This window comes from Struthio camelus, chromosome 1 (assembly GCF_040807025.1).
Source record: "Struthio camelus isolate bStrCam1 chromosome 1, bStrCam1.hap1, whole genome shotgun sequence".
NCBI classification, from domain to species: Eukaryota; Metazoa; Chordata; class Aves; order Struthioniformes; family Struthionidae; genus Struthio; species Struthio camelus.
The window spans coordinates 79,003,287-79,026,914 of record NC_090942.1 but is presented as its reverse complement, the minus strand read 5'-3'; the positions used below and the strand labels follow the sequence as shown (position 1 = coordinate 79,026,914).

At 43.0% G+C, this 23,628-nt stretch overlaps 1 protein-coding gene across 8 annotated transcripts in view; it reads right to left on the bottom strand.

Annotated features, from left to right (window-relative positions):
• Positions 1-23,628, bottom strand: part of PRR5 (proline rich 5) — a 94,935-nt gene that overhangs the window by 46,105 nt on the left and 25,202 nt on the right. For 4 of the 8 annotated variants that reach the window (XM_068951566.1, XM_068951558.1, XM_068951573.1 and 1 more), the window contains one exon: positions 9,821-9,934. In XM_068951566.1, the coding sequence (XP_068807667.1) occupies positions 9,821-9,924 (104 nt within the window). In that variant the 5' untranslated portion in view covers positions 9,925-9,934. Of the gene's footprint in view, positions 1-9,820; positions 10,075-10,139; positions 10,453-23,628 lie in introns of those variants that run through there. The other 4 variants (XM_068951536.1, XM_068951527.1, XM_068951547.1 and 1 more) reach the window with 2 other exon arrangements.

The following is a 23,628-nucleotide window of genomic DNA, read 5'->3' as shown; positions in this document are numbered from 1 at the left end:
AAGAACATAATGCAGGGTGAGCTCAACCTTTATTAGACATCCACACAAGAAGAAGTTTAGCTTCCAGGCACTAACACACAAGACAGCAGGCTTTATCAGCTCCACTGTTCATAGAAGTGCTACATAGTTTCTAATATAACTTCTGGGGTTTTTTTTTGGTTGCTGTTTTTTTAAACTAAAATGACCATTTGCACCACTGGAAGTCATTGCAAGTGACTTCATTTCCATCTGCCTCAGCTACCCCACACGTAAAATAAAGATAATGACAAAGAGTTCTAAAAGGCTTTTTAAACATATATTCATGACAAGCATAATAAAAGAGATGAGTACTAGCATGATTATCAACAGCAGTATCACATGCCATCACTGTGGCTAATGGAAGGACTCTATAAATTACCACCACTTTATTCTTCTTCCCTCACAATTCTACTGACTACAAAGGGAAAACACAAATTTTGGGGTGTGGCTCTTCTGTTTGATATCGCAACTGAGACAGGGGGATGGCATCTTAGGGCTTATTTAAAAAACACAGGGTAGGAGTCTTTCTGCTCTGCCTCATCTCCCTGGGTGGCTCTCATTCTGCACACCACCTCCCACGCTGGCACTGCTGCACCCAGCAGTGTAGAAGAGCAACAACAAGCCAGGGGGGTGCTCAGAGGGTGCACCTGGGGGCCAGTAGCATGACTGTCTCCCCTAGAATATTCTGTGAAATATCATCAGAGAATCAAAAGCTACATTGTGCATATCCACCTGAAGGTCTGGTTTTACTAGTGACTCTGCAACACTGTTCTTCCAAGTTTTGCAGCTGGCCTTCCCCTGATCGTGCTGTGCTGGAGCCTGGTGAAATGGAGCGACAAGCAGCTTTTGAGTTCTAGAGAGCAAAACCAGGGCTGGATTTGCCTGGCCTGAAGGTGCCAGGATTTGGGTTTGGCCTGACTTGTGAAGAAGAGCCAAAGGTGAGTTCTGCTCAGCAGAAGTCTAATGGAAGAAAGCCAGGTTCCTACTAGCAGAAAAGCTCAGCAGGACTTCCAGATGCGTTCAGTAGCATTCTACAAGTCCAAGGTATCACTATAGGGTCAGAACAAGACTTGCTATTGCCAGCTTAGAGAGGGACTAAACATTGTCTAGTCCTGCAGGTGAAAGATATGTTGAAAAGGTATGCTATGCATGGGGGACCGTCCCCCACATCTCGTTAACAGTTTCTGAACATTGGCTTCAGCAACTGTAGAGCAAATCTCCCTCCGCATTACAAAAATGTGCTTCCTTTGACAGCAGGCCTGACAGAGGGCCTCTGGGGGCTGCAGTACTCCTCAGCAGACTGAGTGCTAAAAAAACACTGTCAAGCAACATTAACAGGGCCATCCACATCTGAGCAGCGTTGTCTGAAGATGAGAGGGGGAAGCTTGGCACTTTGGAAGAAGTCAAGAATAGAACAAGAGAACACCATAACTATGGAGTTGAAGTCCCCAAAACATCAAGTTTTTAAAAATTTCAGCTGGGGTAGAAGGCGGCCCTTTCACCACGAAGAACGTGCTGCAGGGTCACATACTTGCTGTTGTCTGTGCTCAGCTTGCCTGGCTGTGGCCTGGAGTTGGCTCCATGGCCAGATCCAGCCACACGCAGTTGCTCCCCATCACAAAGGTGGGGTGTCCTAGCAGGCACTGTGTCAGGAGGCAGTGAAGTATGCGTGGGGACCACAGGCACCCATGTTAAACCTTCTCAGGTTCACAGTAAGACAAACTTTTTTAGTACTCGCTGAGAGCAGAGGAATGGGAAGGAAGGTAAAATTGATGCTATTCACTTATAGATTAGAAATGTGGACACAACACTGAACAGCGAAGAGATGCGCTTTTAGAAAAGTTTAGCTGCACTTATCTGCAGAGAAAGCAAATCAAAAGTGGCTGGTGAGGGATGTGACCCTTCACTGTGGAGAAACACGCAAGCAGATTAAAATATAAATCATTATTCTCATCTCTCTTTTGTTCATCTGACAACGTTTCCAAGACGTTAAGCACTTCCACACACACAGTGGTCCCTTTTCCCCCTATACACTCATGTGCACAGACATACGCTAATAACGCAACCCAGCATATTTTGGCTGGCTCGAACAGCTACACCCAGTGCACAGGGATTTGAAAACTGGTAGCTAAATGCCTCAGTATACAATGAGGCAACTTGGGTGCATTTAATATTATGAGGCATATATGAGGTATGATTAATGTAGTGGATAAAACAAGCAGTCTTTACATGCTTTTCTGATTTGGAAATGAACTTTGCAATGTTCTCTGACATCGTGCTGCAGAGAAGAATGACTAAATCTCCTCCTAGCCAGTTTGCTTTCTCTCTGGCACTCTTTTCTAAAAGAGGGGGAAGTTTTTCTTTCCAGCTTAACAGGTCCATTATCACTCCTCAAAGAAATAATAGAGAGCAAGCTTTCTTAACAACAGCCAAGGGGGACAGATTGCAAGCCTTTAAGTTATTGCCTTTGTAGTAGAGCTGCACCTACTTAAAACATCCTGGTGGTGACCTTCTAATCTGCCTGGGATCTTTGGTGCAGTCACGGAAAATCTGCCTTGTCCACATGACAAGCCTTGGCCCTGCTGTGTTTGCCAGACAGCAGTGCCTTCTTGCTGGGCGCAGGAACGCAGCCCCAGACTGCAGATAGTGTGGAAATGTCACAGTGATCTGGTTCATGACGCTTGCTCCAGGGGCAACAACGAGGATTTGGAATAATTGGGATGCTATTGGTGGCATGACTTGGTGTCAGTATAGTAAAATACTTAGCTTAAATCTTCTTCGTTACCTTAAGCTAACCAAAACTCCTTGCTTAAATCAAAATAATACCGAGGTTTCTGTAATGGGTGTCTGTTTAAAAGGTTTTAGTCGGAATGGTACAACCTTTTGTACCATAAGAAAGCCTTAGCTGCTACTTACACACAAAAGTCCTGCAAGACACTTGAGGAGGGTGGATCTCCTTTACTTGTGCCTGCCGCCAGCCTCCACTGAGGCTTAAGTCATAATGTATGTAATTAAACTTATATTTTAATAGTTTAACCTAAATCGGAAGTGCTTTATAAACTCTCTTCTGTAACTCTTTTACAATATGCAAGTTAATAATGGGTGCACTCATGCACTGATATTACTATGAACGCCTTCCCTGTAGTCGCTGTGCGTATAAATGTGTGATCACTGGCACAAGAACAAAGTAGAGCACAGGAGACAGAAAGAGCCCAGACCTAAAAGGGATCACAAAAAAAATCTGTTCCTGGACTGCCAATGCTGAGTACTGAGTAGGGTCACAACCCCTAATCGAGATCAGATCCCATACTACTTTATATACAGGGTTATGAATGGTTTTGGTTTACTGTATTGTTCCAATAGGCACACATTCCATGGAAATGTAAAAAACATAACCTCCTACTCTTGCGGCACCGCGCTTTCTTCTGCTTAAAGAAAGGAGCAATTTCTAATGCTCCTCCACCAGACCTGGAAGCTCGGTGTGCCTGAGCAGTGCACTTGGAAACAATATCCAGTTAGTTTCACTCTGCGAGAGAACGCGCATTTCTGAGTTTTAGGATTATGGTATTACTGGAAGGCATAATATCAATTCATTAGCTGAATGGAACGAATCAAGGCAAATTGCTGTGGTAATATCACTTAAACTGAGTCCAAGCACTAGGATACTTTGTGCAGACGCCCTTTCATACGAATACAAGCCATGGGTCGTTCTTGGTCTGAAGACTACGGCTGGTCTCCACAAGAACAAAACATTTGGAGAAACCAGCGGTAGGGCAGAAGGAACCCTGGGAAGAAGCAAGCGCCAGTGGGTGGGCAGGCTCGCTCTTAGATATTGAAAGAGAGAAGAATAGCAGGCATAGGCTGTCTGTACGGGTGGAAATCAGGCCTGTAAAACTGCAAGGATCAGTTTTGAATAGAAAATGAAAGTCTAAGAAAACTTAAGAACTTAGCAGAATTGTGCCAGTTCTGCCAATAATTCAATTTTGAATTAAAGATAGACGAACAAATGTTTTGATAATTACTATTCTTTTGTCTTTAGAATTAAGACAAACTGTGAGATGACTCCAGCAATGTATTGTACTTGTCTATCCCACAGTTGCCACAGATTGCGGCTGATCACCAAAAGAAAACTAACCATAATCAAGAAGGTATATGAACTCATAACATTAAAAAAGCAACCCAGCAGAATATGACGTTTCACCTAACTCTTTGGAGAGACCATTCATTCTGCATTTGCCTGATTGTTCAGAGAAGAGCAAGGCTTTGGGACTCACTCTTCTGCAACCCAAAATGTGAGGAACAGCTATAGCCCAAGCAGCAGCACAAAATTCCCCCACCGCACGCTTCAGCAGGAAGGGATCCGGAAGGTGTAAGTCTCCAAAGCACAAAGTTTGATTCTCTCTGCCGACACTCCCCACCAGGAGTTGAACGGTATGAGTGCCAAGATCAAGAGGGTGGGGTTTATTATGATGATTTTTACACAATATAAGGCCACTGCCTGACTCACCTGATATCACCAAAACATAGATTTCACTTAGGTTTCTAGCTGACCACCCGGATGCCACTGCCTTTTTTAAGTGGGAGGGTGTCTCCTTCTGGTATTTAAGTGTCACTCTTGTTCTTCCGCTCACATTTTAAAGAAACTGAGGAGGAAAACTGTTACGATTAAAACACTGTTTTCTGTCAGGTCAGAAGCAGTTTGCTCCTAGAGTTGAGGAACAACTGCAAAATTGGGGTCACAAGTCTCTGTCTGAATTTGGACCACCTGTTTGCTTTGACCGTGGTCATGGTCCTCTCAGTTTGTTATTTCCTGGTAAAGCATGTGGCGTGACCCAAGTTTTTGTCTGTGCACAGCACGTAGGTAATTGTTGTTCTCTAAAGCACTCACTACCTTCATATGGAAACAGCATGGGTGAAAATACCACAGCATTTTTGTTCAGTGTTTGCAAATTCTCCTGTTTAAAGAGCTCCAAGCAGGCAGTGAGCAAAAACAATACTGCGTGAATAATCACACAGTACTAGTACAGCATAGTTAAAGGGCAACATTTTCAAAAGGGACTAAGTACCTGGGGACTCATCTTCCTTTGGAGAGTTACTAGAATAGCTAATATTCAATAATTAACCTGACAGACGTCCATCTAAGCCTCCTTGAAGACACTCTTGTTCCACAGTAAAAGTCCATCTTTCTGAATTAGCTTATTCCAGTTTGGAAAATCCCGTTTTCAGAACTGACTGCAGCTTAAGTCCTGGTGGGATCCCACAGCCTTTCACTGAGGCCTTGTCCCTTACAGAATAAGATCTCAGCTTCTAATTCCCTTTTGTCTCTGAAATTTCTACCCAAGGTAAAACAATCTGCAAAGAGGGATAGGCTGCAATTTTGCACTGGATCATACAAGTGAAAATAAACCAGTCTGCCAAATTCAAAGCCTTCAAAGCATTTTAGAGACATTAATTCACTAACTTCACCAAATATAAACACTGCTGTTGCATATGAAAAGGTTGAGACAGGTGAAGGGACTTCCTTAAGGTGTTCCAAGGAGTTAATGCCTCTGTGCAGTGTAGGACTCGGGAGATTTTGGCTTCCAATTACAGCTGTACCCAAGCAAGTACAGATACGTCTGGAGGGCTAAGGAGTAATTCTTTCTCCTCTCCCTCCTTTCTGTTACTGTAGTCCAGGCTAGCACGTGCACCATGCCCAGCAGAAGCTGCTAGCTGCACAGTCCCTTCACTTCATGTCACTGTGCTTCCTTCTCACCCTCCGGCATGGCTGGGTCTGCCCCTCACTCACACCAAATGCTCCAAAGAGGGCTGCAGTTAAAAGGCCAAGAATCAGAAGCCCAGGCAGATAGAGATATTTCTAAGTAAACACTAAATATTGGAAATGAGAACATTTCCTAGTAGAAGTATTAGAAAAATATGCTGGTCCAGAATGTTTTTTCCATTAGCAGAGCCTTCGTGTGATCTGAACAAACATTCATTTTTAATTAGAAGGCGAAATATGGTTCCTACGACTGTAAAAATTACTTTATAGCAAGCTATTGTGCATATTACAACCCTGTAAAAATTAACCCAAACCATAAAACTCTTTCTGATTCCATATGTCTCGGACTTACTGCTGATCTCACTAATGTAACAGGCATCTCATATTTATTTTCTTTGCTGTCTCCTACTCCTTCACATTTCCATGGGTCTTCTCCCTTTTCTCACACCAAAGGGCATATAATAGTGCCTTTCACTAAGGCTTTCCCACAGCAGACCTCAGACGGTTTCAAGCTCTGATTAGGCAGTCTGCGCTAGCTCAGGCAAAATGAAAACCTCTCGATGGATTTTATTTGCCCTGAGAGGGGCCCCTCTGGCTAGCAAGCTAAAGATTATAAACCCTGGTTTTCTCTGTCCAATTGGTTTAGCCAGCATTCAGCCCTCATTTTTTGCCTGAAGCAGGAGGGAGGGGGGGAAAAAAAGGGAATTGAAGACAATGCTAGTGAAAAAATCTAAGCTATTTTAATCCAATGCAAATTCTGTGAGCTGTAATGAAACTGTATTGTTCCACTAGGGTGCTGCTTAGGGCTGGTTAAAATGCACTGCCAGTGAATCGGTGTATAGATCTTCTGGGGTTCATGGGAAAGCAAGCTCAGAAGAAGCCATGCTACAAAGTCTGATTTGCATAACAGTAGGCAACCGCTCAGAACTGAGTTCCCTTTGATCTAGCAGTTTCAAGAAGTTTTGCAGCATTTTAGTTTTGAGGTGAAGGAAAGTTGACAGGGAGGAAGAAACCTTCCTCGCTAGGAACCAACACTACATGCCCCATGCAAATTGAGAGCCCTGCCATCAGGCTCCTGCAGTTTGATCTCCCACAATCTCAGAAAGCAACAGGCGCCCAAGCAGTCGTAGGGCTAAGACCAGTCTAAGCAAAGTGGACATGACGGAGGAGACGTCACCGGGCAGCCAGATGGCAGTCACAAAGCCGGTAGTGAGAGTGTGGCAATGGAGCAGCTCTCTGCAGAAGGTCCTACCAGCAAAACTCCCACTTGGCAGAGTATGCACATCGGCCCCGGCAGGGCCAAGGCACCCTTCACTCCACCTCCAAGGGCTGACTTTCTCAGCAGTCCCATGTGGGGTAGGGCCTGCCATGGGGTTGTACTTCACCTTTCTTCCCATCAATGTTGATGTACTCGGTTCAAAGCCTCTTTGAAAAGCAGATGCAGGCACGCCACACCCAGGCCCAGCTGCTAGCATTAAGCAAGAAACCAAAAATACAATTAAATATAGAACAGCCAGGCTTGGTGAGAGGGAAGAGCACTTCTGGTGTATCTCAACTTCCTTCATCAGCAACAATGCGCAATATTTCACAGAATGAAACAACACAAATGATTCTATTATGTGGAAGCACAAATATTCCCACATGCCAAAATACAGCATGCTAGTCCTTTGTTGGGGACATTTAAAACAAGTGTTTCAATTTTACGGGGGGGGGAGAACCCTCTCACAGCCTAATATTTTCAAAACTCACCAGAATTTTCGGGTAAGTCCAAGTTTAAAAGCCCAGTTTAGGATACTGATTTTAGGCTCCCTCAAGGAGAGCTGCAGGCCAGCTCTCTGAATTATCAGGCCCTGTTACACGTGTCAAAATGGGCATGCACTGATAACAGGTGGAAGCTACCACAGACAGCTGTTTAACACAACTAATCCAACAATATTCAAGCCCTGGTTTTCCTGAGGATAAATTCAAATTTTACAGCCTGTAGAATACCTGCGATTCTTAAAACCAAGAAAGGATATGAGCCTTTTTTGCGTCTGAAAGAGGAAGTACCCTCATTCTCTCCTCCCCTCTGGGGAAAGCCTTGTGCTATTAAGTAAGAAGTAAAGGGCTTTCATTTAGTCCGTACAGCGCTGCTCGTTCATAATCTGTGATACTTGTCACAGCCCGGGGGAAGGGCTAGTGCAGACATGCAGATGCCCCCTTCCCTTGCAGGCTCCGGTGGCTCAGGCCCGGTGCCCTCCGGCAGCAGCTCCGTGAGCGCTTCCCAAGGGATTTCAGAGGCACGTGCCACAGGACTACGGGAATGGCGGTGCCAGCAGCGCGCAGGGGACAGGTCACTCATGGCAAGAAAGAAAGGTGAGGCCTGAGTTCACACAAAGCGGTGACAACATTACTCACGGACACCTATTTCAGTAATGTTACATCACAGTTGGTTAATCATTTTGATGAAATACGCATGCATGAAATACACTGATGGAAAAACACTTTTGGCCAGAACTATACCTATCTTGTCCCAATTAAAAGCAATGAATTCTCCTTTTGCCCCAACTCACTTAATAAAAACCCTCTGATTTGACCTTCCTCACAAATACCAGTTACAATGGAAACGTTTTCCGCTTCCCAACGAGGACTTCTTTCGACTTGTCCCTGCGCCGGGAACTCTCACCCCTCCCACCGTGCCTGGCATTGACCCTATTCCCCGTCCAAATCTATCCTGACAACTCACTTCCCCACAAAACCTGGAAACACTAATCCCTGCCAATAAAAGCTGTCAGCACACCATTATGAAAAAGCTTTGAGGATCATATTCTGTCACCTTGGTTCACACCGAGTAGTAACTTATTCCCTGCTGATGCCAGTGGGGCTACTGGCCAAGTGAGGGACTAATTGACATGAGCCAAGGTAGCAGGTTCTAGCCTTTAATTAGCACCACCGCGCAGACCTCTGGAGCATCCTTGGGTTATTTAAACAGCAAGATACTCTGAACAGAAACTCTTTCTCTTTTGTGACTAGTAGTTTCAGTGTTTAGCACTCTGCCTGGCATTCAACAAATAATTCATAATAAAAGCATGAGCATACAAACACTGAGGTGAGAGGGACAGAAAATGTAATATTTCATAATTCTTTTTTTTTTTTTAACTCAAAAATGAAATACTTTTAACATGTACATCTATAACGCAGTGATATTTTTCTTCCTAGAGCTGGATCTCCGTACAATTATAAAACATTATGGATGACACTTTCCAAGCTAGGTGACCCAGGAAATGACATTTCATTTTCAAAAGGACAAAAGAATATAATTCCTAATAACTTAGACTCATCTTTAAAAGATGAGTGTCACTGAAAAGGTCATTAAGATGCTTTCTGAATTTCTACCCTAAGTGAAACATCCACCAGAAAATGTTTTCCTGTTCTTTTTTTTTTCTGTCAGATATTAATAGAATTCAAATTTATAAACAGAGTAAGAAAACCATCATGGATTATTTTTCCTCGCCCTAAGTGTATGCACACACACACACACACACAGAGATAGTTACATTAATGTGAGTAAACTGAATAGGCTTTGTCATATCAGCATCAGCAATATATATATATACAGGTATGTAGCTATAGATAATATATATAAATTTTAATTATATAATTAAAAAAAAAAAAAAACTAAAACAAAGTAAAGAAACCTTGAATGAAAACATCCAGAAAGAGGCAAAGACAAAATTGTGGCTGGATCCTTTGAAACAAGCCCTTGTCGGTCACAACGAAGAGCGGGCTGAGCCATCTGCAGGAAACACTGTTTTCCATCAGCCTTCCAAGAAAGGTTAGCAGCGACTTGAAAAAAGCCGCTCGTGTCTTTTCCGAGCGCGCATTCTGGTAGGTGTCACAGCTTTAACGCAGAAGCCTGCGGTATTATAACATTCCCAAGCTGGGAACGAGCCACCCTAGACCACGAAGCCGAACGAGAGGATACCTGTGCGTTAATCGCGCCAGCGTCTACGGGAGAGCTGGGAGGCTCCAGGGAAGTATGTACGTGGTGCAAGACCTTACCTGTTCCAGGTAGCGTTGGAGCAGGCCCGTCGCTGCTGGGTCCCCCGCTCATCCAAGGCTGCCTGCTCTCTCTTGCCCAGATCACTGAGGCTGGGCGAACTCATGAACTTCAACCTGCGAAGAGTCCTCATGGTCAAATGTGTGTTTGCGCGTGGCAGCTACAGATACACCATCCTTTTTACACACACACACACGCAGCCGGAGCAGCAGCAGCAATGCGAGCAGTTCTCTCCGTTTGCTGTTCAAAAAAGAAACTTAAAAAAAAAAGAAGAGAGAACCAGTCTCTACAGAGCACACCTCTGCCAGCAAGAAAACAAACCTTTAATCAGATCAACTCTGACGTCATAAACTGTGGTTAATAATTTCTCCAGTCCTTTTAAAAAATAAAAGCCGAACTCCTCGCTGCTGCTTTAACGCTGGGAAGGGGCCCCTTTTAACCAGCAGCTGCCCAAAGCGCACGGCCGTCCCCTCCCCGGGTGCCCTGCACCGGCAGTGAGGAGCTCATCCAGCACGCTGCGTGCTCCACCTGGCCCGGGAGCTGCCCTTCTCCTCAGCTGCCTTTCGGGGGGGCTTGCTAGCATTTCTCCCTCTCTCCCTCGCTGCACTCATAAATGGAAATGAAACTGGAGGGCCACAGACAAAAAAAAAAAAAAAACCCAAGCAACCAATACTGACGCACGGAGACTTTATTGGAAAGTTTCATAACTGCCTGTGCCCTGCCACGTTACGACACCGCGCACAGGCGCTCTCGCTCGCTCTCACTCATACATAGACAGACGCGCACTCCCGCGCTCGCCTTCTCCCATGTACGCACACAGCACAAACGCGCCGCCTGCCTCGCCGCCTGCTGCTGATACGAAGCTGAAAGTGTCACATAAGCCACAAGACTGAAAGTATTTTAAAAACAATACAAATGCAAAATGAAAAGTGGAAGTTTGGCTTTATCATTTTGAGGAATTTCTGGTTGTGCATGAAAAAACTAGATGCTTTGTCTTTTTTTTTTTTTTTTTTTTAATTGAAATAACAGCTGCACAACCCGGGGCGTACTTAGCTGCTACAAAAGCCCCAGGAGCCTTATCTTCAAAGGAAAAAACTTCTTTCTCTCTCTGACTGCAGCACTGGAGCTAAAGGATGTGCTGCTGCAAGACTCCAGCCTGTGTTTGGCTTCTTGTCATTCATTCAAGATTCTGTTTTAAATTCAGAAGTGCCTTCCTCATCTGTTGGGAAGCAACGTAAAAAATACAGCGATTAGCTTTCTCAAAAGAAAAAAAACATTTGTGATAGAGTGAGCCAAAGTATAAGAACGGCACTTCTGTTGCTAAGGCATTTGTCTGCAAATACCCTGGTAAAAGCCAACAGGGCTCCTTGCAGAGTATGGATCTACTCAGAAGAAGGTGGTTGGAATACAGGGCAACTTACAATTGCTTTTTTCCCCCAATTTTTGTTCATTCTTTACATTTGTGATAATCTATTGCCTACATCCAGGCTGTGTTTGGATATGCTGTGTCCAAACACCCCAGTGCTTACATTACAGGAGAACTGAATTTTTCACAGTGAGAGTTGCCCTACGTGCATTAGTTACTGACATTATCTTAGTAAAATCTGATTCCTTTCACTATTCATCAAAACTCAGCTAGGCTTGTTGCATATGAACATTTACTTCTAAAATTTGTATTTGGTATTCCCATTATGGGAAGTAGTTGCAGAACTACACAGGGAAAAATCTATTCCTAACTTGGGCTAGTTTTAGTACGAGTAGTAATTTTAACCTGCTGCTTGGATTAGCTTTATATTGACTGTCCTTCCCAAAGCAAAGATCAGAAGTACACAACTGAGCATCACAGTAGATGGCATATAACATTTCACTTTGGAAGGGATCTATGGCTCCAAATCTAACCTGTGTACAAAGACATTGCTATCCCTTGTCTCTTCCAGATGTTTAAATCCTTCAAACAAACGAACAACAATTCGCTATGTACAGAGCGGCAAAAGGAAAACAACCACAACAATATATCACTGTATTCTAAGGAATGAGATGGCTTCGACAGCATACAAATCAGTGACCAAAAATAGATACAGCAGAACACTGCTTTGTTCAAACAGGATGAAGGGCACTTGATTTCTGTGGCTAATACAGCAAGGGAGAGCAGGGGAGCACAGCTCTACCTGAGCTTCTGGGGAGGAGTCGGATAAGTGTGCATCTACCCTGCTAGCAAAACAACCAGTTAGATAATCCTTTTGTAATACTCTTCCATCTAATTTCATTTTCCACCTAGCTTGGATGGTAAACCTTTTCCGCTTCTCACTTCTGTCAATTTGCTAGGACTTACAAGACATGACTATACTGGATTAAATCTTTGGAATTTTTAACTCCTTATTCCCTTGCTGGCAGCACCGGGGACTTGATAAACTGTACACTGCTGAGGCCAGTATGCCAGCAACCACATAATAATGTTTAAACTGCTTTCTTTTTCTTAAAATCCTCAGCTTGCTAACTTGACTGAACCTGGGGAGTTGGTGTGTCAACCTTTGATACACCAGACAACGCTGCAGAAAGCAGTACTTGGCTTCCTTGTGAAATACTAAATCCTAAGAGAAGGAAAAAACCCCTCTCTTTCCCTCTGTATCTTGAAATATTACACCTCAGACTATTTTTATGCCATCCCATCAATCTCAGAAACGAGTACTAGACTCACAGTCTACATATGCACAAAGGACAAGGAAGAAGAAGCACTCCAGTTTCCTGTAAAATTTCTGATTGAGGTAACAAGGACAGGCTTTGTCTGCACTTCCTCCTCCTACCTATTATTCTACCTGATCAAATGTTGATTTATGATAAAATATATCATTTTCAACATGGGTTACCTCCACCCACAATTGCAGAGTAATACTTCACATTTACATTGCACTGTTCATCCATGGACATCCTTGACTTCTCAGTCATTCATTAATTCAGCCTGAACAGCTCTTAGGTGCGAAGGTAAAACGTCCGATCCACACTTTGTCGTCTACGGCGAAGAGAAAGGCGATGCGATATGCCCAGGCCACGCAGCTGGTGGCTGGCAGAGCTGTCAAGAGCCCCCAGGATGGCTACCTCCCGCTGCGGCACACTCCCGCGGGGATGCTCAGGGGCTAGCGTGGTACTCCTGGGAGGCTGGAGAAGAATGCAGAAGACAGAGCTCCTCACCACGGGTTGCAGGGTGGCTGTTCCTCCAGAGCCACATCCTAACAGAGTTGTCGCAATACAGCACTGCTTCAGGACTAAGAGGCTAAAGAGCAGAGACTGTTTGCTATTGGTCATGGAGAGGGATGGGAGCGCCGACCAGATGACTGGGAAGGTGGGAAGGACGGCAGACTGGCGGGGGCCCTCCCGCAGGCTCTGTAATGAACGCTACAAACTGCTTAAATAGAACAACCACACTCAGCACATTTTCAGAGCTGAGACTGTAAAGTACTGTTACATTAATTCATTTAATCCCAGCATGCTGTACACAGTGCTAATATCACTATTTTACGCACAAGAAACTCGTAGCTCAAAGGTTAAGTGATTTAATCAAAGCCATGCAATAATCTCAAGAGCATGGAAGAAACATCCAACACTAGCTCCAACACCCTCCCTTCCCCCTGAAATATTTTTCCCTATGAAAACAGGCCTATTTCGACCAGAAACTCTTCTTTCATCTGCAGGGCCCACATGCCGCAGGTCGCTCTGCATGGTAAGTCCCTAAGACTCCACCAAGCGTCCAAGAGGTAGGGGGAATTCTGTGCAGCTGCAGCAGTCTGTCCGCATAGAGCTATCTTGGAGCGTAAAATAATGCACAGGTATGTGAATATGTGCTAACTGTCCCAGAGATTTTATGCTGCTGCTATGAGACAATGGTAGGATATACACCAAGGGCCATATAGTAAATAGAGCTTTTAAAAAAATCACCAAGGGTAATGGTGTTGTTACCTGCTGGTATACGTATAATGCACGCAACCTTCCAAGTGGGAGTTGTGGTTTAATGATCGCTCTGCCGCCCCTTGCAAATGGTAAAAAAATTCTGGGCAGACCTCTCCCAAAACATTAGCTTAGTTGCATTTGCTTAAAAAAATGAAAAAAGCCAACATTTTATTCACTTGATGTCATATTAATCTTTGCAATATAATCACATTGTCTTCCTGTAAGTTTCTTTTTGACTGTAACGAGAGGGAAAAGCAAAAGAAACAAATCTTCAAACAGGAACATTAAGAATTTCACAATTTATGAAGTTCACAATCCAGCTGCCAACGCTGTGATTATGCAGGGCCAGCTTGTCTGCTGCTATCCACAGCAACGGCAGGTTAACATGGCAGCGATAATGGTACAAGTGTGAGGACAGAACGAGTAGGAGAATTTGCCATGGCAGCTTTATTCACCAGAGCTTTGCCATTTAAAAAATAAATCAATGAAGATAAATTGTAATTGAAAAAACCCCTGCTACTAATTTACTTATTTCCCCTCCTCTTTGCGGGAACAGAGCGGAAATCCCTGTGGAAACGCTGAATAGTGTGTGCCCTGCAAGTGAAGAACAAAGACAGAAAATTTAGCTATGGCAGAAAAGAGTTAAAAAACTCCCAGGACAAATGCACTTTAGTTTTTTCATAAACCATACCACAAAACTTAGGGCATGCCTCAACACATGCCAAAGCTCAGGAATTAGTCTTCTGAAAAAACACACTTCTTAAAGGCACAGCACCTCCTGCTGCACCAGCAGAGGAGGGGGAAGGTGGAGCGAAAGGAGGAGATGTGACTATCAGGAAAGAAATAAAAAGAGTGGAGGGGGAAATGAAGCTGCAAACCTTATGACTCATCAATTCTTTTTCTACAATATCCACAGAAGGCTCCTTTATTGTCAGAAAACAAAGAATAAAGGGAATAAAGAAAGTATAAAACCAAAGAGGCAACTATTTAAACCCTCCCCCTGCCATCCCACTCCTTCTCCGCAACCTCTGGAGATAAAGGCGCTCTCAAGGACAGTTTCTGCCTGTCATCTATTGAGGCTGGTCATAGGACAGCCTTGGTTTTGTTAGTCCTTTGTTTTATTTCCACCCTCACCACAGCCAAGCACTGATTTATAGGGGGGGGATTTGGGTTTATGGGGCCATCTCCACAACATCAGAAACATCTCCTGTGCTTCTGTGCCCTGTGATGGATGGTGCCTCCATGACCACATAGTTTCTCTCCTTCAGGCAGAGTGGTGATTTCTGCTCCCTCTCTGCATGAAGTTCTCTGCCAGGACTCACACATGGGGCTTCTCTGCCTTTTCTGCTGTGAGCAAGAAGAAATGCTAAAAGACAGTAACTCCTTTCTAAGCGAGCAGAAGGTGACTCCAAAGAAGAGTCCTCTGACTACTGCTAGAAAGGGATGATCTAGCCCCTCTCACCATTTTTGCAGTAACATCCGCAAATGCAGCCCATCCTACAAAACTTCAGACCTGACCTGCAGCCAGCCACAGCTGTTGCATTTCCACTGCCTGCCTTGCACCAAAAAAAGGACCCCCAAAATCACTACAACCTGTGGAGGATCAGGACCAATTTCCTGGAAATTCCCCTAAGACTCTTGCTCGGTATGAGACAGAGTAACCTGACTGTGCCTAGGAGACTTTCTCAGCAGAAACAAAGACCTGTACATGAGCAAAGGACCTGCAGCAACCAGGGTTTCTTCTCACAGTTTTCTGTTGGACAACGTGTTTTATCTGTTCACTAGCTCCTTGTGTCTCAGTCTCTCCGCCTTGCTCCTGACTTCTCACCTCCTCTCCTGGCTCTTGTGCTCCCTCCTCCTTTTAGCTTTCTTGTTTAGCTAACTCTTTCTCAGGAAAAGTTTTAAAGCAAAAAGGAGATGGGAAGGAAAAAGAAAAAGGAGATAAAACCACTGGTGCTAGCACACTGTTTGCAAACCACTCTTCAGCTGGCTTTAAGGGAATCATGTCTCCGTCTTGTCCGTTTGGAGTGTGAGCTCTTCTTTAGCAGAGGTACCTTTTCACTCTGTACTACGGCTAGCAAAAGAGGGCCCTGAGCGCAGACCGAGTTCCCAGTCACTAACCTAATATGACACAGGTCACGAATCTAGTAATATCTATAAGGAAATCTTTGCACAAAACACCCATGAAATCCCTTCCCCTTTCCCAGAAGTATGTGGTTTACAAAACACAGCACTATGCACAATACTTAAAATACAGCAGACTGCTAAATCTTTTATCCTTGTCCTCCAGGAGATAGGAATTAGGATAAGTTACCTGGAACAGACCTGTTACACTCCCATCCAAAATACCAAGTTTTCCATCAAAAGGCAACTCCCCTAGCTCATATCGTTCCTCATTATCTCTTTACAGGTTCTGGGAGTTAAAATTAGCACACGGATTGGAATGACCATGATAGTTATGTGGGAAGAGGTGAGGATCAATGCTTTGAATTAGAGAACCTGTAGCATTACTACCTACAACTCATTGCAAACAGTGTGTATCATATGAACTCCAAGGCAAGCACACAACATTGCTGTTAAACGGAAACTAGTCAAACCTGTAACTGTGATTTAGAAACTAAAGTTTGACAGTTCTGATCAATAAGCAAATCAAATGGTTAAAATACTTTGTGCTTTTATTACAAGATCATGAGATACTGGAAAATTAATCTTACAAAGTAACTGAGCTCATAAAGCATATGACTTTTTTCTTCCTGAGCTCTATATGAATTCTTTCCTAAATTGCGTATCTTGCATAATTTTAATTGGATCCCAGAACACCATGACCTTGATATAGCAGCCACGGTATCTCAGTGCTGTCTTCTACAGTTATATATGGTACAGTGCCTTCCAAATCTGTGAACCCTGGGAGCTCAGAGTTGTGTGCTGTGCAGTGCTATTTTTTTTATACCCAAACATTTCTGATTCAAGGTCTTCCAAGAAGGCTCTGATTGCCTTGGAAGGTCACCAAGATAAAGAACCCACCTCAGTAACTAGCTGAGTTTCTAATAAACTGCCCTGGTGGCCAGCTGCTAGCAACAAGTGATATCCTGGCTTTATTGTTAATGTAGCAAAATGCGAGCATGACCGGAAATATGAACCATGCCTTGAGATTAGTGCCATCTCCTGTGCATAACTCATGGAGGTCACTTCTGTACTGATCAACGCAAGAGACAACTCTGTAAATTTGGGGGATCTTTGACTTTGATGCTACTACACTACTGTTACTTTAACAGTGCTCTAGCTCTCTGGAACAATTCTTACGGTCCTGTCAAAGTCACAAAAGCCTAGCCTTCAATATAAATGGATTTTTTTTTTTAGAAGAGGTATCATTCTCCTTTGGCATCACATGGATTTTTTTTTTTTAGTGGAGAAATTTCCAGAGAGATTTTAGAGATAAAATCCAAAATTGTAATTACTATGTGGTTGGACTTTGTAGCTTTTAGCATGCTGGAGGTTTCATGAGGAACTTCAAAATGATGATGTTTGCCATCTTTGCACACACACACGCTGAAACAGTCCTTGCAGAGTGAGATATGGGCGGTGGAAATAGCAGCGGTACAAAAGACCTTCTCACAAATGGTTTTACACTTGTACATTTAAATCTTGATTTTATAAGATCAGCAGGTCCAGCACTATATGACCTCCCAGTATCTGCTAAGTCAGTGTTTTCTCAGGAGGCTCAGGGAAACAATTTATCTCAAAGGTAAGGTGCTCAAATTTTTAGTCTCAATGGCAAGGTTTGACAAAACTCCTTTCACTCTCTCCTCAGCTCATTATCCAGCCTCAATCTTCAGTCAAACATCAACATGCCATCACCATCTGAGTTAACCTCTGGAAGGAATGCCTCATTATCAGGGAGGTAAGGGAAATTCCATTACGTTTCCTTCCCAAAACCATTTTTTTTCCACAGGTAGCAACATCTAGAAAACTAGCTGAGGCACTCCTCCCTCCCTACAGTCTGCATAAGCACCAGCATCCTCAAGTTATGGGGGGTAAGGTGAAAGAACAGAGCTGCTCTCACAGAAATTTTGTATGTCTCCAGCAGCTTTGTAATATCATTTCTATTCCTGAAGAGTTTTGCTGCTCAAGCTATCTTGTCCACTAGACTTTCCTTAGTAATCTCAAAAGATCACCTCTTCAATCTCAGGCTGTACAAACTTTTCACTACAAAATAATTCAAATTCTGCAAATTCTGTAAAACTGGTAAGATCCTCAAAGATTTTTAGGCTTCATGGCACAGCGAGCCATGAGCCTGCTGTAGGGCTACTACTTTTTAAAGTCCACATAGATCCAGTTTAATAGGAGCTGAGCTCCCTACTCCAAAGCAGAGAGCTTGAAGGACTTAGTGGGATGCACAGCTCCTTCGTACAGAAAGCCTTGGACCAGGCAATCCAGGGCTTACAGCACCTGCTTGAGTGTCATTCTGGGTAGCAGACTTCATTCTGGAAAAATCACTTTTTTTTTTTTTTTTTTGGAAAACCTCTCATGAGTGGGGAAGCCCGTACTGTGAGTCAGCTCCACATTCAAATCCCTGCCTCATTTTCTTGTAAGGAACTTCCATCTTTAGAAATACGCTCATACCAAATTTCACCAACTGGGCAATTTCAAGATAAGCTATTCTGATCACCGAGGAGAGGGAGAGGACAGAAGAAGCTTCTGCCTCCTGGCGAAACTGGATTTCACCCATCCTTAGGGTTAAAAACTGACAAACCTGTTTATGTTAGTCTACGCACTTTCAAGTGCATCCAAACTATCTGCCAGGTTTCAGCCTGATGACATCTCATGGGGCAAAGCTATTAAGTGACAGGTACGTGTGTGTGCTCGGGGTGGGGGAAGACACTGGAGGGCAGGGGAGTGCATCTTCCTCCCCAGCACTGTGCCAGGGAGAGTAACGTGCCACGGTGGGCAGCCCAGGCCAGGCGGCAGCATTGCAGGTTGTCAGGACACGCATCCACAAAGACTTAGTCCCTACTATGATATTTGGGTACTCGTAATCATAGGGCACCAGTCAGAACATAAAGGGAAGCAAGTATTTTTCTTTTCTGAGCTTCGGAAAGGTCAGGTTTGGATTTAATTTTGTTCTGTGTAATGTTTTGGCTTGGCTCTTATTTATTCCAAGTGAGTTCACCCATTTCTGCTGTAGAAATAAAAGGTCATGAAACTGTAGAAGTCTCTCTCCTAAAAGGGATACTCCCTTTTAGGAAATGAATACCACTGAAGTATACCGAAAGAAAAGAAAACGCAAAAATACATGCTGTTGCTGGCAGACAGGTGGAACTGCAAGGATATGGAGCTGTGACCACAGCCGAATGTAATTACAAAACCCACACTAAGAGACACCCTGGATGGCATTTGGGCATTTGCCTGCGACGTTAAGGAATCTGTTTACTCTGACTGATAAACAGAGCTGGAGAAAAAAGTAAAATGAAACTTTTCACCTTTTCAGTAAAAAGTTGCTGTCTTCCTCTCTGCAGTACCTGCCGGTGCAGCAGTAGGAGGAGCCAAAGGTGTGGGGAGGCGAGGAGAAGGGAGGTGAGGAGAGGAAGGAGAGGTGAATCACTGTATACCTAAAATAAACCTAAAACACTCCTGGCCCTCAATTAATACTCCACATGCTAAAAAGGAAGGGTGGAGGGGTGGGTGGGGGTGGGTGCGTGTTAGGCAGGATGTTCATTTTATTAGTCACCTGTTCTAGAGACTGGCTCCAACAGAAGCCTTCGGATCCAGATTTGAAGGCAGAGGAAGGAGAGTGTCCAGAACTGAACTGTTGACTCAGGCTGGCATAAAGATAAATGACTTTTCAAATCCAGCTTTTTGGCTCATTGACTCCATCCAAGTTTCTCTGGTTTACTCGGTACAAGAATTCAGTGTGTCATTTGAAAGGTAAATACATCTGACTTATTCGGCTGGAATAAAATACAAATTTTCAGTGTTCATTCACTGTAGCGTATTGTTTCCTAACTCATGCTTTTAACAGAAAATATTCCTCTTTCAAACATTTTAAAGCATTTCTTAAAAGGCAAAATGCTTTCCAACTCTGTTTGTAGGTACCCAGTACTGTTTTTTTTAAAAAAAAAAAAAAGTATAGCTTTAATTTTTTAAGGCTTAATAACGTATAACTATCTTCCCCTAACAGAAGGCTTAAACTTTTGTGGTGAAAAAAACAAAGGCATCCAAAATTATTAGCTCCTTTGTTAAATCCTAGTTAATAGGCCTGATGAAAACATGACCCAAACCTCAACTCTCGCTCATATTTATCTACTCACTTTTCTTAATACTTTATCAAGAGATAAAATCTAGTGATCAAAGTCAGGTGCTAAAACAGTTAACAGTCTCAATGCAGTGCAAAAACAGAACACAAGTTCTAAATAAATAAAATAAAATAAATCAATTTTCAAACCAGCCTCATGATTTTTGTGCCTGGTTATGACTTGTTACGGCCTTATTTTGGCAATTCTGATTATTTAACCTCTGGAAGATTATTCAAGCCTCAGTGAGGTGACTTGTCCGCCTTTTCTTAGCTCTATGAAAGCTGTTTTGATTGCTTTTGTGTGGAGCTGGACAAAGAGGAATGAACCATACCGTTTTCTCTCCTTTTACTTATAGCAGAATTAAAAGTAATAAATACAAGACTTCATCTGGTTTTGCAGGTGAAATTGTTGTTTTACACATAGTTAGATTGACAGATAGAAATATTTATGCTTTTCTCCACACTTAACAAACGCAGATACTATTGTCTGTATTTTACTTGGATGGTGAATAAGGAAAAGGAAGAAAACTGGCATAACACTTGAAATCATTCCTTCCTTTTGGTTAAATAGTCCTCAAGAGCTGTAAAGAGAGAAAGGATGCTCATGACTGCAACAACAATGCAGTAATCTGGAAGGTCACAATTGGAAGGTGCAACTAAGAAACCCTTGAGATAAGTTCTGTCACTCTGCGTTGGCCTTTCTGTTTTCTAAGCTCACTCAACAATAGCTACTAGGAAATGATCCAAAACGGGCTTTCATCTGACTAAAAGTGGAGACGTACAGGAAAATCTAGCCCTCGTTTTAGAGCTGCTGGAGAAAACCAGGCGCGTATGTAAAATCAGACGAGACGACTCTCATGCCCAGTCTGTTTTACTGCCTGATTGATCATGATACAAGTGTAAATAATCTGGCATCCAGCTAATGAATTTTTCACTCCCTAGAGAACATGACCCTCGATGAAGAGACCTTTTGGGACCTATCTCTGGTTTACAAATTCAATTGGTATTTCAAATAGGGAGATATTCAGTTAGGAAGTATTTCCAGGGGCATCTGCTGTTGAGATTGGCCAAAGGCATCACAGTGTTCGGAGAAAGGCACAAAGTTCAGAGCCTTCGTGGGACAGCAAACAGGATTTGCTGGTAAAGGCCATCTTCTGACTAGGGAATCATCTGGGTTTTCTAGGAAGAAAGAATAACACTTATGGAAGCAGGGGACAAGGAGAATTAAACAATAAATAGTGTCATGTTCACCTCTTATTGTTAGAGGAGGAGAAAAAAGGGAGAAGTTCCTTGAAAAGTTACAGCTCTGCTCATTATACTAATTGAGAAAGGACTGAGTGCTGACCAGCTGTGACACAGTTAGTGCTGCTAACCTCCTCTGCTCCTCCAGTACTATTCCACCAACGTCTCTGTCCTTGCGAGCATAGCAAACACAGTGCTCTGCTGTTTCTGATTTGACCACTCGTATGCTACGACTTGTGCGTGTGCTGGGTTCGAAACCTGTGATGTTTCCATTGAATAACATGGGACTACACACATCCACAAAGTTAAACCTATGCAAATGTTTACAAAGGCCGTGCCCTGCTGATGTGAACTAATGGGGGCCTGGAACCTTCAATGCGGGTTTTCTATGGTCCCTACTACAATAGGGCCACAATCCTGACCGAGACCTTTAAATTAAATCATACTGCAATGAAGAGCAAATAATAAACTTAACTGTGAAAATACACACACTGTTGGAATATAAAATCTGAACATAACGCTGCACTTAAAACCGTAAGAATCACTTAAAGCCTACTATATTGCTAGCAAGTGAGAAGTTATGGCTTTTGCTGTGAAAAACACAAGTGGCTATAAAATGCTGGGTTTGCAGTAGGGGGTCATTGTTTTTTCATAAGATGTTGGTGCATCTAGGCAGCAAACACATTGTCAGGGTGCTGGTTAGTTACTCAAGGCATAACGTCGAATACTGTCTCGCTTGGCGAGAACTCCCATCTGGCTATCCGTCAAAGTAGTGTTACGGATTACACAGTAATCCCTAAACAACGTACAGTGGAATAGAAGGCATGTACATGTTTGTTTACTCTGATGCAAACGCAGCTATTCACAATATCAGGAGAAAATTTAGTAGCAAGATACAGACGGAGTGTTCACAGGGGAAACTCTTCAGAATATTCCAGTATTTAGGTCAGTTTTTATTGTTACTAGCAACGAGTAAATTCGCTTAACAGCAATATCTGGAGTCGCTGCTGATAGCACTCATGTTTAGTAACAGATTAGTTGGTAGATTACCAACTTAGTTAAGAGCAAATGTGAATAGATGTTTTAGAGAAAGTTGTAAAGTCTGGAAATAGACATTTCTAGCTATGCTTGAAACAGTATGAGCACAGGCAGCAGAAATTTCCCTACAAAGTTATACCCAGACTCTTCCCTCAGCTTTTCCAGAGGAATAGCTCAGGAGGAAGACACCAATACACTTGCCTACCCTCTTCACAACCTGAGGCCTGCTGTAGTATGCATAGCTGTCAAATACCCCCTCTCTGCTTATTGATGCTGCTAACTCATTTCTTAGGGAACCCAGGCATCCTGGAGATCCTTGGAAAAAAGATGCAACACAAGTGAAAACGTTTTTTCTCTCTTTTGAACACCTGTGCTCAGTTTAAAGATTACTTTAAGATAAATTCTGCTGTAAGTCATATGCTTGTATTGGACACGGTGCAAGGGCCCACTGGGAGCTGCAGGGTACATCCTAAGTATTTACACTTGAACAACCTGGGATGAGGTAAAGTAAGCACTGTGGCGAAATCCAGTTACCACTGTAATGAACTAGCATGGAGTAAGCATTCTCATCATTTACTGCTTGATACAAATTTGGAAGAAAGCATGCATTGCTCAAAACAATTCAAATTTGAAGTAGTTTTTTTTTCTTTTTTCTTTTTTTTAAAAAGAAGAACCTTTTAGAAAAGGCTTCTTTGCTTAAAAATCACAGAAAAAAATGAAGCCATGGCAGAGTTTAGATGCTGCAGTTTAGTGATAAAGTAAATAAATCTTCAAGAGAAAATACATCTCTTAATAGGTTCAGAGGAAAAATGAATTTGGTGGAGGAAACTGGCAATTGTTTTCTGAGAAAATTTCTAAATTGCTTTGAAAAAATGAAAAGTACTACATGTGATGATAATATTAAAAGAAAAACAGAACATCAAAGACAGATTAAGAACATTTACTTTCCTTCCATATAAATACACACATGCACACACACACTCTCTCTCTCTCTCTATACACGACTAGTGTTTTCTGAAAGTAATTTCAAGACATCTGTAAAATTCCCTACTTTCCCAAAACTTTACATCTCAAATGGGAATCCAGTCCTAGCATTGACTACTAACTAGCATTGACACGATGGATGGCTGTGCCCAAGTACCACTGCAGCAATAGCTGTGGCTGTTCAAGATGCTGCTACCACTCAACTGTTTGGGGCTGCTTCTCTCCACACCCATGTATATACTGATCATATTTAGGTCATTTGAGAATTCCTCATATGCTTCAGCACACAGGCAGCGCTGGTGACTCTAT